This window comes from Callorhinus ursinus, unplaced genomic scaffold (genome assembly GCF_003265705.2).
Source record: "Callorhinus ursinus isolate GAN/ISIS: 27379988/994484 unplaced genomic scaffold, GSC_fseal_2.0 scaffold3, whole genome shotgun sequence".
Classification (NCBI taxonomy): Eukaryota; Metazoa; Chordata; class Mammalia; order Carnivora; family Otariidae; genus Callorhinus; species Callorhinus ursinus.
In genome coordinates this window covers 339,673-351,991 of record NW_027397065.1, presented here as the reverse complement: position 1 = coordinate 351,991, position 12,319 = coordinate 339,673, and the positions used below count along the sequence as shown (strand labels likewise).

General features: G+C 44.7%; 1 protein-coding gene across 2 annotated transcripts in view; it reads right to left on the bottom strand.

Annotated features, from left to right (window-relative positions):
* Nucleotides 1-12,319, bottom strand: part of RASGRF2 (Ras protein specific guanine nucleotide releasing factor 2) — a 230,593-nt gene that overhangs the window by 27,428 nt on the left and 190,846 nt on the right. For both annotated transcript variants that reach the window (XM_073887438.1, XM_025866592.2), the window contains exon 19: nucleotides 731-843. In XM_073887438.1, the coding sequence (XP_073743539.1) occupies nucleotides 731-843 (113 nt within the window). The remainder of the gene's footprint in view (nucleotides 1-730; nucleotides 844-12,319) is intronic.

Genomic DNA, 12,319 nt, shown 5'->3' with positions numbered 1-12,319 from the left:
CTGTAACTGAAATGTCTAGTCCTCCTGTAAAGCAGACTAGAAAAACATCCACCCATGAGTTCAAGAAGCTATAGGAGAGCTTATTACCTGCTGGGATGCTGGGTGTAATGACAGCCACAAACAGTCTCTCGTGGGAAACCCAAAGTTCAAGCTTTGATCACATCTGTGAGCTTTTATACAACCTACATGATGTGGGAATCCCAACGTGAGAAGTTGTCAGTAAAACTGGTCTAGGACCGGTGAAGCAAGCCGGAGAAAACATGTAACTCCTAGAGGGTGGTACATCCACAAACCAGGAGCACGGGACTTGTGCAGAAATGCTACCGCCCTGCTCATAAACACGAGCTTATGGTCAACAACTAGAACCGAGGGCAGGAAAACCACCTCTCTCTGCAGTACCCGCTGGGGATGCAGGAGAGGATCCTCAAGGCACCCCCCCCTTTTCACTTGTGGTTCTGCAGGAAGCCACTGTCTGCCCACATGGATGGGAGAAACTGCACTCCTGCATGCCACGCAAGTTACGTCGCCCAGGCCAAGTCCGCCTGAGGCCGCAGACGCCAACCTGCCCCCCAGAAAAGAGAAGATGATACGTCACTCTTTGTGGTGACAGCAGTCTCCTTGCTGCCCCAGGAGTCTAAGATGCATCTTCCTGGTCTGATAGGATCTTATTTTCTAGAATATCACACGAATCAACCAATGTCATTAGGAGGCCCCTGCAACTGCATTTTACCTCAGGATATTCGCCGTGGCTTTCCTTTCCTGGGGAAGAAGGTCTGGGTCTCGCAAAACTTCTTCTAGTAAATTGAGGACATTCATCTTTAGTTCGTTGTTGAGTTCAAAATCCTATAAAATAAAATGCATCTTGTGAAATTTTAGTTGCGAAGGTTTTAGCTCCATGATACGTGACACCATTTCTCATGATAAAATCCCTAGAAGCTATGTATGCAAATTAAAATATATGGACCCTAGGATTGCTTTTCCCACCAGAAATCTTGAGTTCATTGTTTTGGGATGGGGTCCTATTGTTGGTATTTCTGACAGGCCCCCAGGGGGCTGGGAAAATTCCTCAAAGGTATAAAAGCTTCCCTTAGCCTGAACCACTGTGCCTCCTCCCCACGTTTACCTCTACTCACCTTTCACGTCTAGGAGGTGATAAACTTTCTCCCAGGAGCTTCTTTATTAAATCCAATGGGATAAAGGGCTTTGCTTTGATGCTCCCATGGTACCCCTACCATAACCTGCTATATTGTAAAGGCTGAAATAATGGTCTGGTTTCCCACTGGACCATGTAAGTGGTACTGAACCGAGATCAGTAACTGGGGCATTGCAATAGCTCAAAAAAAGATCTTTTGCAAGAATAAAATCTGTCATTTGGGCAGTGACTTGAACTAAGAACTTCAATACAGGTATGTTAAGGGCTAAAGAATAAATGACATTCACAGACTGATGGGGGCATCAAGCAAGCCCAGGAGTGAGATTGAAGGGGCACCCACTGGGCAAAGCTGGGACAAGATGAGCATCAAAATGAATCATGAGAGTGATAAGTAATAACCAACTGAATCAACACAACCTGTAAATCCCTACTGATCCTCACAAAGACATAAAAAGATAAATACAGAAAGAGGGTGGAAGAGAAACTTTTCTTTATAGTAGAATTCCAACTAATAAATGCAAAGAAATAAAAGAGTTAGAAAAATCACCACTTTGCCCAAAGCAGTAATAACTGGTCAGGCAACTGAGCAGATGCTGAAATTTTTTGGGAATCAGAATTAATAGTGTCAGAGTACCCTCCCGCCCCTGCCAGAAATGATTTGTTAATTACAAAGAGAGACTCTGGCAGACGTCACCTTAATAAAGTGATCCGTTACCATTACCAATAACGGACCAAGCGCACATCAGGTACCTACTAATGTGATGCGCTGTGAAAATCATCAGTTATTTTTTTCCCCAAAATGCATCATCTTACATTTGCATTGTGAAGAAGCATTGCGCTCTTCAAAAATGTTAATGCATTGGAAGACAAAGAAAAACTGGAACAGTTCCAGTTTAAAGGACACCGAAGGAACCACAAGGATGCAACATGTGAATCTGGATTAGATCCAGGATCAAGGGGAAAATGTGAAAAAGGCATCACTGGGACAATTGGCAAAAGTTGAGTCAGGACTATGCACTAGTTGGGAATGTTATCAATGTTAAATTGTCCTGAATTTGATCATTTTATTGAGGCTGTTTAAGAGCAGGTCTTTGTTTGGAAGGGCAGGGAGGAGGTAGAGAGAGAGAGAGAGAGAAAGAACACAAAAGCGGTGAGCACGTTAACTATTACGAGTGACCGCAGATGGGTATCAGTGTTCTTTGTCTTTTCTGGCATCTTACTCTTGATTTGAAATTTTTAAAGGTAAAAAGTCTGAAAAAGAAGTAAAAAGGTAACATCATGTCCCTTGCACTCTTTTATTAATGCATTCTTATGATACACCGACAGGCAGCATGCTGGGATGGTCAGGTTTTCAGAGATGAACTGTATGCTGCTAAGTCCTGCTTTCAAGGTCCTTACTCCGATAGACTATCTTTCTATGTGCAGGCGTGAACGTGTATTTTCCCTCCTACATAAAGTGACGCCTTGTAACTACATCTTAACTTTAAGGAAAATAATTTTGAAGCACTGACATTCTGAATTCCTTTAAATGATTAGAGAAAATATTGCTAATTAGAATGAATCCAGTAAAAAAAAAAACAGCACACATTTCCTATTTTAGTAAATTAGGGGCAAAAAGGTCCATAATTTCACAAATTGCAGACAATGCGACAGTCTGCCCTAATTTGACTTGGATATTCTTGTAACTCAGTTGGGTGGAGAACTGTGTAACAAATTTTTCTCAATATTTCGCTTTTACTGCTTGACAATCAGTACCATTTCTTTGGAACAGCAGGCGGAGAGTCTGCTTCTCCCTCTACCCCTAACCCCTGCTCATGCGCTCTCTCAAATAAATAAATAAAATCTTTTTTAAAACGTATGCAAGGAAAAGAGAGTAATATCTTCTTACTGTTTTATTTGTCCAACCCCTCCCCCATTTCAAGGTGAAGGGAATATTTGTAAACAGCTAATAACCTCACTAACTTCAATCCCTGAGCACTACCAAAGGATTTCTCAGCCATCAGGAGTCTGTTTCCTTAATGAATATTGGTATTTATTGGTGAGATGATAGAGTCCTCCTGTAACTGTGTCAGTCTCTAATGATGCCCATCATCTGATGATAAGTGGTTTAGTGTGAAGGACATCAGGCCAGTGTTTGGACCTTGCTGAGGGATAATTAGCAGTTTCATCAACAAGCTCCATTGAGTACCTACTGTGCCCCATCCTGGGCTCAACAGGGGAAACAGTTCTGAGACCCCAGGAAAGCAAGATGTGTCAAAGGTCTTGTTAAGGAAAATAAAACGTCATTTTATTATTCTGAGCTCTGGAAAGACTAGCCTGAGAGAGACCTTTGAAAACTCGGTGGAATCTGACCAGACAGTATTTGAGGCATGATGAAAGTTACAGGTGAGCATTTGCTCTGCTGATGATGTAGCTGAGGTAAAGCACATTACCCAATGATGGCTGAGTACGAAGTGTAAGAATTCTCACGCATAGTTTCCCTGACACCTGCACAGGTTTTTCTCATGTTCAGAGTGACATGCTGTGCATGATTTCAGTTGTCCCTTGGCTGATCCAGGAGCAGACAAGGCAGGAACCTATGATCTTGGGTCACACATGGGCCACTGAGGCTGAAAGAATGTGATCATAAGGAAGGAGGTACCACCGAGCGGACAAAAACACAGGTCGTCCATTTGACTCTGGTAACCTGCACTCCTGTCTGATAGTATGCCCATGAATCAGTGCATTTTCTTTTTTTAAAGATTTTATTTACTTGAGAGAGAGAGAGAAAGCACAGAAAGAGAGTGAGAGGGAGAAGCAGACTCCCTGTTGAGCAGAGAGCCCCACGTAGGGCTCGATCCCAGGACCCTGAGATCATGACCTGAGCCAAAGGCAGATGCTCAACCAACTGAGCCACCCAGGCGCCCCTTACCACAGATTCTAATGTGGTAGATCTGGAACAGAGATACTTTTCTAATGAGCTCCTGGGCGATGCTAATTACACTTTCAGTAGCAAGACTTTGCCATTGTTTATTTTTTTAAATTCATGCAAAAAACAACTCCTCAAAAACTGACTAAAAAAAAAAATTCTGAATCCTCTGATGTACTACGTAGAATGCAAAATTTTCTTTTTACCAATGCATGTAAAATGCAGAATTGGCCGTTTGAAAGTCCCTATTCAAAACGTAGTAGCTACTACTTCAATAGAAATCTGGAGCAGCTAAAAGGCACTTGCCCTATTTAAATCCAGAGGTAGATTATTCATAATAAGTCTGCCTGACAGCCATTTTTAAATTATCTGGAATCTAATTTTTGGTCGCATTTCCCCAGGCCCTGAAATGAGAAATGAGAATCCTCCGGGGGGGCGGGGGGGGGGGGGAAGAACACCGGCTCCTTCTCGGAGGCAGCAATCGGGGCGCCCACGAGATGGCGCTCCTGGGTCGTCCGGCTCTGCAGGAGTCCGCACCGCCTTTCTCCTCGGAGCTGGCGGGGGGCCCGGCACAGCGAGGGGGCCCTGCGCGGGGAAGCTGCCTGCTGTCGGGTATCTCACGGCCCAGATCAGCTAGCCGTGCGCGTCCAACAGGACCTGACGCAGTCACCCAAGCCATCCCAGCAACAGCTTATGTGGGTTAGTTTTTGTTTCCCGGTGTTTGAAGCGGAGATGAGGAGACAGATCAGAAAGAAGAAACCACCCTGCTTCCAAAGGTGCAGAGCCCGGAAAATGGGAGACTTTTACATTTCGGTCTCTAGAGAGGAGACGATAGTTCTTATTCCTTCAACAGTTCCTGAGCACCTCAGTTTATGACTTGGGGGGTGGGAAGGCAGGGCAGAGGACAGCAGAGTGGGCGATGGGCAGATGAAGGAAACATTATTAACCAACCCCTGGAGCCCCGGGGAGAGGGGTCTGCAGCGGGGAGCGCGGCGGCCCTGCCCCGCCGAGTCGGAGGAGAGGTTGTGGGCCTGCAAATGCAGCTCCGGGAACCCCGGCAAAGAGGGGACAGTTCACGCGGACTATCGGACTATCGGGGAACAAAGAAAATGCTTAGGGACGAGGGGTTACCAGCCAATGATGTTAGATCCTCCTCAAGTGATAAGCTCTGCCGAGAGAAGTTTATTTTACCAAGATTTTGACTCTGCTCCGACACATTCATAAGCGATTAAAAGTCAGTATTTCCCCCAGGTTAGTGAGCAACTCCTGGGGTCATTATCGTAACTAAGACTTGGTGAGAGTTCACCACATACTAGATGATATTTTAATCACTTTATGATCTAATTTAACAGTTACAATCATTATTATTCCCATTTTACAGACAAGGAAGTCAAGGTAAAGAGAATCGAAGTATCTTGTTCAAAGTCACACAGAGAGCAAGTGGCAGACTCAGGACGCCACCTCGGTGGTGTCGGCGGAAAACCTGAGTTTCTAAACGCTAACACCACAGACTGTCCAAAAACAGTGGCTATCAGTAATTTAGTGCTGGTAGCGTAGGCTGAAAGACATTATCAGACAGGCTGGTTGTTGCCCTACTGACTCTGGAGCTATTTCCCACCTATACTAACACCCATCTGAGATAGAGATCTTGAAACTCAGGTTTGTATTAAAATATAAGACTAGATCATACAACAGAAAAATAATGTGTGACGCAATTATTCAGATTCTCCAGCCTGCTGACACTAAATCCCCAGCTGAGGCATGCAGGCAATTACATTCATTCTTTCGGGAGAGCAGGGTACTAATTAGTAATACGCTATGCATGGCCAAGGGAACTCTAGGACATTGGGAAAATCTAATTCCATAAACACAGTTTGAGGGTAAAGAGAATTAGGAGAATAATTTTCTCACTGTAATCAGTACAGTGTATTCCGGACTGTGGCCAGAGTTCTTAAAAGGAAAGTAGAAATACTACAGAATGGAGCAAAACCACATAAATAGTTTTAAAAACCTGGGACAATGGGCTCATAAAGAAGGGGCTTAGGATAGGTTAGGCTCAAAAATAAGAGCCTGGGGTTTGACAATGATTTTCAAGAAAATGAAAAGCACGCTACTGCTTTCTGTTGTCTTTTGACTACAGAAGATGAAGAATTTACATTGTAGTGTAGATTTAGTTTAGATCTGGGCCATTTTGTCAACTGGGAAACTGGGCCAAAGATGCTGAGCGATCTTCCCAAGATCTGTGCAAATCAACCTTGATAGGTTGAGGGTACACGTTTCTGGATTCCTCATCTTAATAAACTAGAGATAACAAGTCTCTAAACCAGTGTGGTTTTCAGTTCTTTTGAGGAGGGGAGACTTTATTCAGAAGTTAAGTGTTGGAACCTGATCCCAGGGCAGATTGTGCTGGTTAACAGCCGGCAAGGGGGACCCTGCCCTGCACCTGTTTGGCCTCACCCACCTGCACCACCCCTGGCCGGTTGGCCTTCTTGCCACCTCTGGGCAACCTTGATGCCGAATCACAGTTTGTCGCTGGAAAAGTGAAAGGCGGGGTTTTCCAGCATTTCCCATCACCTAACTACAAAGATATTTTAAAAGCCTCTTTGTTTGCCCTACAAAAGAAACAACCTACTCAAAAGACACAAGGAAGGGCATTACCTTTGGAATAAAACCCAACAAAGCAACTTCACAATGATTCCAAACTTTCCAATACCTGTTCAACACTTAACTCATAAGGTTCTAGAATCTCCAGAGAGGAACAGAATATATAGAAAATGTGAAACTGACCAGCATGTAGCAGCTTATGCACCAGGAGGAGGTGGTAAAGCCCAGATGTAATTAAGCCCCAGGAGCACAGGTGCTCCTGGTGGGGGCTCAAATATTTGTTGAATGAATGGACAAAGTTCTGGGGAGGATACGTGACTTTGAGATGTGTGGTAATATGTTACCTAATTCTTAAACTGGCGTTTGGGGAAATTATTTTAGCAGATGTGAGGTGGGAGGCTACTAGAGGAAGGCACAATGCAAAATGTGGAAGATATGTTAGGACAAAAATAACTGGGAGGAGGCAAATGGCAATGAATGACACCAACTCAGTGAAAAGAAAGAAGCCATGCAGAAAATAATTTATTCCACCATTTTCTAACAAATGATTCTGCATTTGAATGACTTGCTAAAATCCAGCCTTTAGACCTGAAGAGCTGCGCTTAGAAGAATTTTAAATACTGCCCACAACCTTGAAATCACATAACTCCCAGGCTTACATCTTTATGTCTAAAAAGAGAATCAATTTAAAAAGCATTTATCAGAAGAAGGAAAAATTTTTCCAGATGCTATGTTTTCCACTGGTTTCTAGAGAGGTGGTTAATTGATAGGAGTGTAGCTTTCAAGACAATGACAAAGATTAGAGAGGAAAAAAGAACAGTTTGGAAAGGCCTGGTTTTAATCTTGATTTTTAAATTTTCTTAGTTAATTAATGCCACATGCCAACAAAATTATCATTGACTTTAACTCGAGAATAAGTCTTAGTAAAGAGTGGTCTATAAGTTATACTTTGTTCTCCATGCCCTGACCCATAAAAGGGAAAAAGACTGGTAAGGAAAGCTGGTAGGCAAACCTCATCTTCCCCATGGAGAAGACGGACCCAGTCAGGAATGTGGCAGCAGTAGAACCTTTGACATTCATCCAGGAAGAAGCTTTATTATGCAAAGACATTAGGAGATACAGGTTGGTAGCATCTGGAAGCAGAATGGGCAGGAGAGGAAGCACAAGGAAAAGGGCAGCAGGTAGGCAACACCTTAAGACCTGAACAAAGGGACGCCTGGGTGGCTCAGTAGATTAAGCGTCTGCCTTCGGCTCAGATCATGATCTCAGGGTCCTGGGATAGAGCCCCGCATCGGGCTCCCTGCTCAGCGGGGAGTCTGCTTCTCCCTCTACCTGCCACTCCCCCTGCTATGCTCTCTGACAAATAAATAATTAAAAAAAAAAAAAAAGGCCTGAACAAACCGGTTAATGCCCCAGTGCTGAGCTGGCACCTTGGAGTCCTGGGGGACAGGGGCGCTGGTCCAGAGAAGGGCCCGAGGACTCGGTCCTGCATGCCACAGTTTCCAGAAACACTCCCTAGGTCCACAAGTGATTATGAGCATGTAGAATGCAAACTGGAAGAAGAAGCTACTTATGTATATAAAATCCCGTATGGTGTTTCTCCGTGTTTTCTGTCCACGAAAGCCATCCACAGAAGGTTAAAGAATCCCGCTGGTTCTACAGAGGAAGCTAAATTTCTGTCTTGGCAACAATGGGAACTGAAAATAAGTTCCATTTAACACACTGGTTTCCTAAACTCTTAATTCTGTTTCACACAGACTTAAATAAATCCTGTTGTTAATTTCTCACCGAGTTTTCTTTTCTTGTTTTTAAAGACATGCATGGAAAGCTTAAGGAGAGTTTAAAGGATAACAATAGGGATGTACAAAAGATAAGAAACAACTCTGGTAGGCAGTCAAAGGAAGTAGGATCTTCTCACTTGGTTGTTTGCCTGGACCACAGAAAAAAGAGTTAGAAAATCTATCTTCAGGATTATAAAAAAAAGAAGAAGAAAATCCATAGTTATCAGACAACAGTTTCTGATTTTATATCTCACATTTTCTAGAGCACTCTGACAAATAATTCATTTGTGCATAAGAACCCCTTACAGATCATTTTGCCACTTTTATGAATGAGGAAAATGGTAAGCTACATTGGAATCTAGACTAGAATTCAGGTTTCCAGACTTCTCTCCTCACCTGAGTCCTTTTTGCCCCGGGAACTCAAGTGAAGTGTGATGCCCAAGGCAGTCTGTTCTGAGCAGGGGGGGGGGGGGGGGAAGGACAGGACAGATTTTGATAAAACAATACAGCAGGATTAAATATGATAGTGATGAAAATAAGTACCAGCCTGCGTGCCCAGGAAATCAGGAGCAGCCAAAAGAAACTTAAGTAGTTGGCCTAATTAAATTAAATAGAGCATTCTTTCACTTCGGCTTCCCTTCATGGGAAATCTGAGTTTGGGAACAAACACTGGTTGTACCTGGTGGGTATCTGGGATTTTTTAGCCTGGACATGCAGAGGTCAAAGGGGAAATGGCGTGAACAACTGGAAGTGAATGGGCGCTAATTAGTAAAGATGAGACTAACATAAAAAAGAATGTAGCCCGTTGATTATCTTCCCACTTAGTGCCTTTATCCAACGATTTGCAAGGTTGAAGCAGGAGACAACAAATTTGTCATTAAACAGAAAGAGTTCATAGCTGTCAGCTTCTCACATTGCAACTCAATTCTCTCTTGTTTGCAGCATCTCCACCACACCGCAGGCGACAGGAGCCTCATTGTACATTGGGGCTGCTGAACAGGGGGCAACATCCTCATTCACCTGTTAGGTGGGATGTCTGGGGTCTCCTGACCTTTCACTGTAGACTGCACTAGCTTCAGCTCCTGCCACGGCCAGCACTGGGTGCGGGGGGGGGGGTGGTGGCCTGGCACGGGAGTCTATTAATCACTGTCCAAGTGCAGAAGGTGCTGCCCCGGTTGTCAGAAGAGAGGCAGGGCTCTGCTCCGTAAAACTATACACATCCTTTGTCTAAGGGACACAGAATAGACTCTGGGACAGAAGTAACTTTTCTAAGGAAAGATTTAGAAATAGCAAAAGCATTGTCAGTGTTAGCACATGATATTCTTGCCCTTTTGAGTCAGAAGTGGCTTTGTACGTTTTGCCTTCAAGCTGTCTGCACCCCAAGAGCTGGCCAGCGAGATCAGGGGTTAGGGCCTGCGCTGGGCAGCCAGCAGCCTGGGTGTGCAACCTGCTTCTGCCACCTGCTATCTCTGTCATTTCAAGCAGACTGTTTCATCTCCGGAGGCTTCTATTTCCCCATCTGCAAAGCTGGGATAATAACCATACCTACCTGCCCTCCCTTAAAAGGTTGAGTGAGGGGGTAAATGACTTACTATTTGAAAACTGCTTAGAACAGTGACTGACACATTAGTAAGCGATATAGTATTTGTTAGTAAACAAACAAACAAAAAACCCACCACCACCAACACCAAAAAGACACAAAACCATTGCAAGTCTTGTCATTCAGAATGTACCCTTATAGAGGAAACTGCCTTCTAAGTGGAGGGTTATGTATTCAAGTTGCCTATAAAAGACCATGTGCCCTGTATCATAATTAAGACAGCCTCAAACCTCAGGCTGGTTCAGAGATCATTTCTATGGAAGGCAATGGCATGTCCTCCTAGCTCAGTGCTGGCTACACATCTTCCCTGGGAGTGGACGTCGGGAGATCTCATCGAGCTGTGGTAAGGACTTGGGGAAGAGTGGCTTGTAAAATCCTGGGCATCTTCAGGAGCGTGAGGACAGGAAGCACCCACACAATGCAGAGTGGTGTGGCCCAGGGAGGCAAATTTTCTCCAGCAAAGAGCTCAAAGATCAGGCATCTGTCCTCTGAAGACAGCCTTGCAAGTGGAAAGAAGAGCCGTGACTCAAGAGCAGAAACTGAGCAGCAATCGTGGATGGGGGAGGCCCCGATGGGCAGACTGGCAGGACCAGGTGGAGATGAGAAGGGGCTGAGCCCAAGGGCAGGACAGGGCTGGAAGGCAGCTGAGTGCTCTCAGAAGGGTCGACAGGAGCTGCCTAGTCAGTAGCTGGATCTTTCTTACACATACATTCTCCCACCCACACTGAAAGTCTGTACTAGGCTCATCCTTGGCCCAACCTCCGTTTCAGATTTGGAACAAAGAATAAATCTGAACTTAGTGCTCTAATTTGATGCTAGATTTAGTGTCTTACTAAGCAATGCCAAAAAATTTAAAAATTAAAAAAGGGCCCCCTGTCATCTGTCGAGATAACTAACAGAAGGGACGAACGACCTAAACTCTCATTTTAGGACACCCTGATCCCTGAGGTCTTTGCACACACAAAGTCCCTGCCATCCCAGCAGCACCCGCTTTCCCACCTCAAGTAATCAACTGGGCATGATCCCACTGGACCCCTGGCCTGAAGCTGCAGGCTCGAAGCCCAAACGCAAGGATGCTCATCGGTACGCACCCTTACTGGGAAAGAGCCATCATCTTCTTTGGGATTTATAACCCCAACACCGATGTTACCTAAATGTTTTGCCTTGTCTACAGACCCAACAGAGGTGTGCCCCTCTTTAGCAGGCTTATTGTTGGGGCCAAGTGGAGATGACCCGTAGTTTCCTGTTTCAGAGGAAGGGGGCCCTGCAGGAGAGAGGGAGGAGTTCTGAGCCGAGTTCTGAGACCAGCTGGGTCTGGCTCTTGGCTGTGCTTCCGAAGGATCTAGGACTGTGAGGTTAGACTAGAGCCATTCATCACACGTGGCTATTTAAACTTAACTACATTAAATAACGTTCAAACCTCCGTTTCTCAGCCACCCTAGCTGCATTTCGAGGGCTCCATTAGCCACATGTGGCTACTTTACTTGGCCCAACAGATATAGAATGTTTCCACCATTAGAAAAGGTTTACCTGGGCAGCGGTAATTGACCCTCTCTGAGACCTAATCGCTTCACTGGTCCAGTCGGGGTAACACCATTTGCCTGGGTTTAGACCCTCACAGGGCTCGGCCAGGAGCAGCCATCTGTAATGTTCTAAGCATTCATCTGTAACCGTTACTCTAACAGGTCTTACCTCACGTAATCCTCACAATCGCTAGAAGAAAGAAGTGACATCATCCACACTTAGATGGAAGGAGAAATGGAGGCCTGGAGCAGCTGAATAGTTTGCTCAGCCACACAGCTGATAATTGGGAGGGAGGGGATTTCCATCCAGGTAACTCTGACCTTGAAGCCCGTGCTCCTCACCATCGCTCCACTGCTTCTCCAGTGGGCTTCCCGAAGGCCCCTCTGCTCCGACATCCATACATGGACACAGTGGCCTGAGGTCAGCTCTGACTGGGATTTCTGGAGGTGTGAAAGCTTTCACTTCAACTACTATGCATGACTACAAAGTGGAGTTCTGAGAGCCACTGATTCTTGTCTTAGACCCCAAACTCCATTTATTTGTTAAGTGTGTTCAGGAAGTGTTACAGAATATGGATTCTAACAAAAAGACTCTGGGGTCTGTGTGAGTGTATTTGCGTATTTTTACATGATAGAGTATATATAAAGCGCTCTTATATAATGGGAGAAGCATATATGTATGTAACAAGTATCATACATAGTGTTAACAGTGAAAGAACAAACTGGGGGAAATGAGTGTAATTGGCCGAT